The sequence below is a fragment of the Acomys russatus genome, chromosome 15 (assembly GCF_903995435.1).
Source record: "Acomys russatus chromosome 15, mAcoRus1.1, whole genome shotgun sequence".
Lineage (NCBI taxonomy): Eukaryota > Metazoa > Chordata > Mammalia > Rodentia > Muridae > Acomys > Acomys russatus.
In genome coordinates, this window is record NC_067151.1 from 36,243,398 (window position 1) to 36,252,994 (window position 9,597).

Sequence of the window (9,597 nt, forward strand, 5' to 3'; positions counted from 1 at the left end):
GAAGCTATTCTTGGCACTCTTACTTGGTCCATGTTGTAATCTTAACGCAACTCTGCTTTGATATCTATGTGAACACCAGAACATCAGTGTAAGAAGTCATTCTCCATTTCAGGGAACAAGAAATGCATGGATCATGGATGGAAGAAGGTTGAGGAGGCTGAAGACAAGCTGAATGGAGAAACCCCACATGAACATCCTGGAAACACCAACCCGCTATTTAAAATACTAGGTTACTTCTATATGTTTTTTCTCTCTTCGCTCCTCTGAACTGCTTAGAACTCAAATGGAACTCAGTGGATGTTAGCTTTCCTTCCATCCAGTCAGATATGCTCTGTTTACCCTCAAATTTTTAAAACCAGAATTAAAATCAATAAGAATAAATGTCTAGCTTCTGAATCACATTATTTTTTCTTAATAGAAAAGAACTGAAGAAAGTATAAAATTAACTTACTTTATGGTTTTAGTAAAAACATAAACATGAAGGAATGAAGGGCCGGCTGATAAAATTCATCTCAACAGAATCAGAGGAAAAAAATAATTATAAAAGGTACCAAAACCTAAGAGATGTCTTGCTCATTGATTTAGTGGATGTCTGGTTGACTCTCACAAGCACAAGAGAGAACAAGAGATGGGGTACTGTGCTGGAAGTGACTGCAGATGAGTTAGGTCTAAATGACAGAAGACACCGACTCACGTTCCAATAGCTTAGTGAACTGCAGGCAATATAAATACAGAAGAATCCACAACAGATTCAAACTGCTGATAAAACAACCTCAAAAGCCTTAGAGTAAGTAGAATTCTGAGGTGGCCTTCAGGATTCCCAGTCACTGGAAGATACACATTATCTGACATAACCAGGCAAACAATAATCTTAGGACTCTGTGAGGAAATGTTGTAGGTGGAGTGAAAGTCTTCAGACAAAGTGACTAGATAAGTGAGCTAAGCAAGTATGTGATCCATTAAATCAAGGAGTCTTTTTTTAGTTTAGACACAACAGACAAGCACTGGCGGGGGAAAAATGGAGGCCATGTGAAAAATCTCCCAATTCCTCTTGAGTAGAGAGGGTCAAATGGCAGCCTTTAAAGGAGAGAGTTGTTCCCAATCAAATATCTGAAAGAAAAAAAACCCTAAAAACAAAACTAAGGCAGGTATAGTGGGGCAGAGCTGAAATCTCAGGCAGAGGGAGGTCATTGGGAAGAAGTTAAAGGTCAAAGTGAACCTGGCCAGCATTGCAAGCTCCAGGCTGATCTTACTATGGGGCAAGATGTATTTTCAAAATATAAAAGATGTGGGAGGAAGGAAGGGGCAGAGGGAGATGGGGAAGGATGATCAGAGGGAGAGATGGAGGACAGGAAGGAGAGGGAGAGGAACAGAGAGGAGGGGAAGAAGAAAAGAAGAAGTGGAAGAAGGAGAAAGAGTAAGAGGTAAATAGTAAATGTTCCCAGACAGCATGATACTTTATTTCTCTAGCCATAAAAATGAAACAAAACCAACAAAAAAACCACCACCACCACCACCACCAACAAAACCCAAAAAACCTACAAGGCTCAGTATAGCATCCAACCTTCTCCACCTAGCCAGTGGTACTTCTGCCAGCTAGGCTTTACATCCCACCAGTTCCGATTCAACTTCTACTAGCAATACCAGAATGATGAAAGCAGAAGTCTCTTCCAATACCAAGTAAAATAGAGTGTGGGTCATGTTTCCCACCTGTCTTTCCTCTAATGTTTATTTATGGAGTGCTTGTCTAAAATCAGGTAGATGTGGTGACATGAACTATTTGTGTCTTATATTCTAATAATTATCCATGTGTCTGTTTTTAATTCAGTATGAGGTTTATTTTCCATGGTTCTTCACTATAAGAAATCTAGTATGGGGGTTCATTAAGCGATATTCTTTACCCCAGAATTGCTTTGGCTCTGCATGTTCTTCTGTGCTTCCCAAGAAATTTAAGGGTTTTTTTCTTGCTTGGTTTGGTTTCTATTTTTAGCCATTTCAATGAGGAATTACACTAGGATTTTTGTTGGATTTCATTGAATCTGTCATAGGGTTTTGTATAGTAACAATTTTCTCAATATTAATTATTGATATTCATAGCCATGGTTGGGTTTTCTATTTTCTAATGTCTTCCTCCATTTCTTTCTTTAAGGTTTTAACATTTTCTTTGTAAACATCTCTCAGTCCTACTTTTTATATGAATCACATAGCAGTAACTTTCAAGTTATTCATGATGGGATTATATTTTTAATAGATTTTTATATCTGTTTACTCTTTTTATAGAGGAAATCTACTGATTTCTGTATTTTAATTTTGTCTCCTGTAGTTTTCTTATATGTGTTTATCAGTTCTCAGTGTCTTCTAGTAAACATTAGGCTCATTTAAGTATAGAATAATGTAATATGTAGATAGAGAATTTTGGCTTTTCATTGCTGCTTGCATCTTTTTAATTTGCTTATATTGTTTTATTTATCCATCAATGTTTTTGGGCACTACATTGATGTGTCCCAACCCATGGGACAAATCGAACCAGGGCTCACCTGTAAGAGGGAGTGGGCATTGAACGTGGGGTACAGAGACATGAGAAATAATGAGTCAAGTCTGGAAATTTCTGATCAAGACTCCCTTTAATGAGGATGAGTAAGACTATATAGAGCAAGGTCAATAGGATCTATTCTAATCCCACTCTCCCTAGCCCCCCAGGCAAGAATACAATAGCCTAAATAGCTCCCTGTAAGAACTTCATATTTCTCTGAGTAGCTCCCTGTAAGAACTTCCTTAATCCTGTGGGTGGTTCTCAGTAGGTACTTCCCTACTTCTTCAAAGGTAAATAGTTCAAGGATAGCCTACAACAAAAGACCTCCTCTGGCAAAGGTCAGCAACTCCAAGGTCAAAGCGTGCAGCCTAAGCAAAGGATTTCTAACATGGCAGAATGTTGCAAAACTCCCCACATCTGCCCCTTCTAAAATAAAATTATGAAGAGTCTGTCTTAGGTCAGTGAGTAGAACACTTATCTTTCTTTACCCATCATTGGCACATGATTTCCATCATTCATATCCTGTCTTAGGTTAGATAAGGCTCAGACTCATTCTTACCCATCTCTGGCTTGCCTCCATATGAACACATGAAGAAGGGCAGTGGCTTTGAGCTCTATGCCATGTGCTGTGCTTGAATTGGCTGTGATTGCTGAGACATGAGCTCTATTAGAAATGAAGGCAGGCACAGGCTATGATTTTGAGCCCTGTCATCCCCGCCAAGGATAATCCATGCTGTAGATTACTGTCAATTCTAAAGGGATTATATTGAATGTGAATCTAACTGCATCCTACTCATAAAGAGTCTAGGTATGTCTAGGGTGACATTGTAACTTGCTCAGTCATCTCAAATTGCTAACCTCTTAGTTTTAAGGCATAAACAATATTAGTAAAGCAATGGCAAAAACAGTAGTGGATACAAGAATAATAACAACAGAGATTTTACCACCCAACAACATGCCACAAATCCCTTTTCAGTTCTCCATAGTCCTGTAGATGAAACGGACCCTAACAATTAGGGTGGAAAAATACTTATAAAGCTTAAAATCTGAGTTTCTGGAAGGAGAGTCTCTGCAAAACACCGACTCCAAAGTTCAGTCACGTCCGCAAGGAGGATGCCTCATAGGTACTGGAACACTTGAGTTCTCCTTTCCACCTCAAACACAGGGAAATCAGACAGAGGGTGTTGTTGACATACGTTATCCCAAGAAGCAGGTCGAAGAAGAGAAGGATCAGGAATAAGTGTCCAGTGAAGCCTCCCCTTCGACCTCGGGATCATCAACAGACTCATCCATACCAGCATCCATTTGATGCAGGAGCCTCTCAGGAGGCGAGCGTGCAGTATCATGTTCCTGTGAGAAAACACAAACAGAGCCTTGAGCCCATATTAATACAGGGTCAGGTCCATTCCACTGTCCAGTTAAAGGATGATGCTTCCATTTCACTCTAGTGAAGGATGACTCAGTATTGCTGTGCCAGAATCGATCAGCTGCAGATTTTTTTTTTGGCATCAAGCAATAACAACTTAAAATAAACAGAACATGTAGGTGATTGGGGGTAAGTTCCCCCTTCTTTACTTTTTGTAAATAGGTTTTTATTGTAGAATGAGCTCATTCCACCATACCGTGTCCTTGGGGATTATAAGGAATACCTGTAATATGCTTTATGGAAAAACAGTAACAAGATTTTTGAAAAGCTTTGCTGACATACCCTGAGGCAGTATCTGTCTTGATAGCCTTAGGAACACCTATGTGATAAAAGGCACACAGACAGTGAGCGATTAAAATTTTTTGTGGTTTCTCCAGATTGGAGAGAGGCAATTAAATATCCAGAATATGTATCTATAGGCACATGAATGTATTTTAACTTTCTAAGTTCAGGTATATGAGTAAATTCCATTTGCCAAAGTTGGTCAGGGATCAGTTCTCTGGGATTAACTCCCAGATGTGGAACAGGAAGAAACTGAGGACATGTGGAGCATGCCTTCACAATGGCTCAAGCTTGCTCTTTAGTAATCCTATATTGAAATCTTAGACTTTGGCTATGAATATGATGTAAATCATGAGCTTGTTGAGCCTTTTCTACATTTGTAAGGCATACCAAAGTTTTGGTAGCCGCATCTGCTAACGCATTACTGCAGCCAAAGGTCCAGGTAAATCAGTGTGAGCTCTTAAATGTCCTATAAAAAGGATGTTTTTTCTCTTTAGAATAGCTGTCTGGATTTGAGAAAATAATCCACTAGCCTGTGATTGGGGTTGGATTTGTACCGCAGTTTCTAGGCTAGAAACTGCCTCTGCTACATGGCTACTATCTGAATATAAATTTAAGAAACAAAGACATAATATTGGAAGACAGTAGCTACCACTTACAGTTCAGCAACTTGAGCAGACTTAGCAGCAGTAGGAATAACATATGTCTGTCCTTCTACTATGTAACTAGCTTTTCCATTAGAAGACCCATCAGTAAAAATCAGCAAACCATCTCTCACAGGCTGAAATTTAGTTATCTTAGGAAAAATAACTAAATGTTTATTTAAAAAATGGAGAAGCCTGTTAGAGGGAAAATGGTTATCTATATATCCACAATATTGTGCACAAGCCAATGGCCAATCGCCCAAGTTAGGTGACAGCCAATTTTGCTGTTCCTTAGAATATGGCTGAATAATAAAATCAGGCTCTTTGCCGAAATACTTTCTTCCTTGCCATCGACCTATATGAATCAACTTTGCAACAGCCAAGTAATATGGTACTATTACCTTATTGGGAGATGAGCAAATGTTCCCACACAATAGGAGCACCTTGCCAGAACACCGTGGTAGGCGTAGTTTGAGTGACCAAGATAATATACCCTAGAGGCTTGTCATAATCTATATAGGTTATGAATTGATGAAAGATAGCCTCTTTTACTAATGCCAAAGCATTCCTGGCTTCAGCTGTAAGCTCCCAGGGTGAATTTGGAGAGGAATCTCCTTGCAAGATTTTGAATAAGGGCTGCAAATCTATTTGCAGACCAGCCTGAGATAATTAGGTTTCCATAAAAGCACAACACAGAAGCACTTGTTGTCTATCCTTTCCAGCAACAAGTATATCCTCCATGTAATGAATGATATATAAATCAGTATATTTTTCTCTAACCTTTTGTAAAGCTATAGCTACAAATTTCTGACATAGGGTAGGGCTGTTTTCCCTGAGGCAAAACCTGCCAATGGTATCTCTTTATTGGTTCTTTAAAATTCACAGAAGGCACACTGAAAACAAAGTGATGGCAATCTTTTGGATGCAAGGGAATAGTAAAAAAACAATCCTTAAAATGTATGACAATTTTGAAAGTATTCTTGGGAAAAGCCACAGGAGTGGGTAGTCCTGGCTGCAATGTTCCCACAAATTTCATAGTCTCATGTAAGTTTAAAAATTTACATCTCTGTAAGTAATTTAGCTTACCAGCATATCACACCCTGTGGAGACCAGGTTGGAATTCAGGAGTTTGGCCTGTGTTAATCCCCAAGTGCTGGGACTAAACACATGTGCACCACCATGCCCTCTCACAGTGATCTGCCTGCCTCTGCCTCCCAAGTGCTGGGATTAAAGGCTGCATTACCACACCCTGTTTAATTATTTCATCTGAATTCTAGTAAAAAAAAATCTTTAAACATCTCAAACAAAAATTAATCAAGGAAACAAGAAAATTCTAATTTGCAGGCAATTAACTGCATTCCCTAGGCTTGTTTAGAAAACTATCAGCCTCCTAGATCCACCTTTTCAATAGAACACATGTCTATATCCATCTTTGCCCTGTAAGAGTCAAGCCCACAGATAACTAGGAGCAGTGTCTGTAAAAGTATCTGTCCAAGGATGTTATATCCCTGTGCTTGTTTAGCTAGTTTGATCTAAGCTGGAAACTCCCAGCTGTAAATGTCTAGTTCCAAGGACAAAACTAGCTTACCTCTCTTTTTTTGAGAATCTAAAAATTTGTAGAAATATCTCAAGTAAAAATTAAGGAAAGAAACAAAAAAAAAATTATAAACACCTTGTAGCTAAGGAGTTTGTAATTAACTCCATTCCCTAGACCAGTTTAGAAAACTGTTAGTCTCTTACAATAAAAATTAAGGAAGAAAATTCTAAGTTTTAGGCAATAAACTCTATTCTTTAGACCATACTTCTCTAACTAGCCACGTGTTCACAGACATCTCTGTTCTGTAAGAGTTGAGCTCCACAGGCAGCCAGCACCAGTGCCTGTAAAATGTTTTGGCTCATGGACAGTCCAACACTGGGCTTGTTCCCTATAGATGGCCACTGTCCCTGGGTCCAGGCCCCCACAAGTGTGGGTCTACTGTTGGCCAGCACCACAGATGCAGTACTCTTACTGCCTCATGTGCTGTGTGTACCATATTGGGCTACAATGTTTTAGAAAATTGGCCAGCAAGTAAAGCTTAGTCCTGTCTTAAAATATAGAAAAAGAAACGATATTTATACAATTAAACAAATTTACAGACATAGACATAAAATTTGACATGATGATCATAAAGCGAACAAACAGTCTGATAGGCAAGACAAAAAGAAGCAGTTTCGAAACCTTGACAATAAATGGTATATCCAGGGTTTAAACTATCTTTAACTAAAGCCAAAAAACACACAAACAAAATATGTATAGGAACTTTTATAGGTCTAAAAGCATAATATAGTGTTCCTGTAACTTTTTACCAACTCTATCTTACATTTTTAAATTAACCACTTCTTCTTCAAGAAACCATGGATATACTTCATTGACAAAACCTAAAAATGTATCCAATTGCTCAGTATTTGCCCTTATTCCTTGAGTTTGAAGCTTATTTTCCAATGCCTATCTGAATAAATCTTTGCTTTTGCTCTGTCCCGTGTTTGCGTTGCTTACCTTGCCATTTCTCTGCGAAGTGGGCAGCTTTGGGGGAAATGGTCCACTTGTTTTTTCACTTGTCTTTTCACTGAGACCCCTCCATGCAATGTCTGTCACTTAATTCCTCATTTCCAGGTCCCTGTTCAGGCACCAAATGATATGTCCCGGCCCATGGGGCAAATCAAACCAGGGTTCATCTGAAAGAAGGAGTAGGCATTGAAAGTGGGGTACAGAGACATGAGAAATAATGAGTCAAGTCTGGAATTTTTTTTTATTAATTTATTCTTGTTACATCTCAATGTTTATCCCATCCCTTGTATCCTCCCATTCCTTCCCCCCCATTTTCCCATTATTCCCCTCCCCTATGACTGTTCCTGAGGGGGATTACGTCCCCCTAAATATTCTCATAGGGTATCAAGTCTCTTCTTGGCTACTTGCTGTCCTTCCTCTGAGTGCCACCAGGTCTCCCCCTCCAGGGGACATGGTCAAATGTGAGGCACCAGAATATGTGAGAAAGTCGTATCACACTCTCCACTCAACTGTGGAGAATATTCTGACCATTGGCTAGATCTGGGAAGGGGTTTAAAGTTTACCTCCTGTATTGTCCTTGGCTGGTGCCTTAGTTTGAGTGGGACCCCTAAGCCCAAATCTGCCTATCATATTGTTCTACTTGTAGATTTCTAGGACCCTCTGTATCCTTTTATTTTGCTGTTCTCCCATGCGTCTCTCATTTAGAGTCCCAATAGGATGCCTTCCCCTCTGTCCCAGTTTCCTGGTAAGTGAAGGCTTTTGTGGGACATGCCCCTTGGGCTAGTATGCAGATATAAGTGAGTATATACCATTTGATTCTTTCTGCTTCTGGGTTAACTCACTCATTATGATCATTTCTAGCTCAATCCATTTATCCACAAATTTCGGGAATTCCTTGTTTTTAATAGCTGAGTAGTATTCCATAGTGTATATGTACCACAGTTTCTTTATCCACTCTTCTACTGAGGGACACTTAGGCTGTTTCCATGTTCTGGCTATTACAATAAGGCTGCTATGAACATGGTTGAGCAAATTTTCTTGTTGTGTGCTGGAGCATCTTCTGGGTATATTCCAAGGAGTGGAATAGCTGGGTCTTGAGGAAGCCCTATTCCCATTTTTCTGAGATAGCACCAGATAGATTTCCAAAGTGGCTGTACTAGTTTGCATTCCCATCAGCAATGAAGGAGTGTTCCTCTCTCCCCACATCCTCGCCAGCATGTGGTGTCGCTTGAATTTTTGATCTTAGCCATTCTGATGGGTGTAAGATGGAATCTCAGAGTTGTTTTGATTTGCATTTCCCTGATGACTAAGGAGGTTGAGCATTTCTTTAAGTGTTTCTCAGCCATTTGATACTCCTCTGTTGAGAATTCTCTGTTTAGTTCCAAGCCCCATTTCTCAATTGGGTTATCGGTTTGGTGGTGTTTAATTTCTTGAGTTCTTTATATATTTTGGATATTAGACCTTTGTCAGATGTAGGGTTGGTGAAGATTTTTTCCCAGTCTGTAGGCTGTCGCTTTGTTCTCTTGACAGTGTCTCCTGCCTTACAGAAGCTTCTCAGCCTCATGAGGTCCCATTTATTAATGGTTGACATTAAGGCCTGGGCCGTTGGTGTTCTGTTCAGGAAGTTGTCTCCTGTGCCAATATGTTCCAGGCTCTTTCCCACTTTTTCTTCTAAGTGGCTTAGTGTCTCTGGTTTTATGTTGAGGTCTTTAATCCACTTGGATTTGAGTTTTGTGCAAGGTGACAAATATGGGTCCAGTTTCATTTTTTTACACATAGACCTCCAGTTAGACCAGCACCATTTGTTGAAGATGCTATCCTTTTTCCATTGAATGGATTTGGCTTCTTTGTCAAAAATCAAGTGACCATATGTGTGTGGATTCATATCTGGGTCTTCGATTCGATTCCACTGATCAACCAGCCTGTTCCTGTGCCAGGACCATGCTGTTTTAATTACTATTGCTTTATAGTACAGTTTGAGATCAGGTATGGAGATTCCTCCGGAGCACCTTTTATTGTACAAGATTATTTTAGCTATTCTGGGTTTTTTGTTTTTCCATATGAAGTTCAGAATTGAATTTTCAATGTCTTTAAAAAATTGTGTAGTTATTTTGATAGGGATTGCATTGAATCTGTAGATTGCTTTTGGTAGGATGGCCATTTT

General features: G+C 39.4%; 1 protein-coding gene across 1 annotated transcript in view; it reads right to left on the minus strand.

The window, feature by feature from the left end:
• Positions 1 to 7,429, minus strand: part of LOC127199002 (arylacetamide deacetylase-like 2) — a 32,719-nt gene extending 25,290 nt beyond the window's left edge. Inside the window, exons 1-2 of the mRNA XM_051156903.1 lie at positions 7,422 to 7,429; positions 3,730 to 3,883 (exon numbers count right to left, since the gene is read on the minus strand). Of these exons, the coding sequence (XP_051012860.1) occupies positions 3,730 to 3,883; positions 7,422 to 7,429 (162 nt within the window). The remainder of the gene's footprint in view (positions 1 to 3,729; positions 3,884 to 7,421) is intronic.
• Positions 7,430 to 9,597: the final 2,168 nt, after the last annotated feature.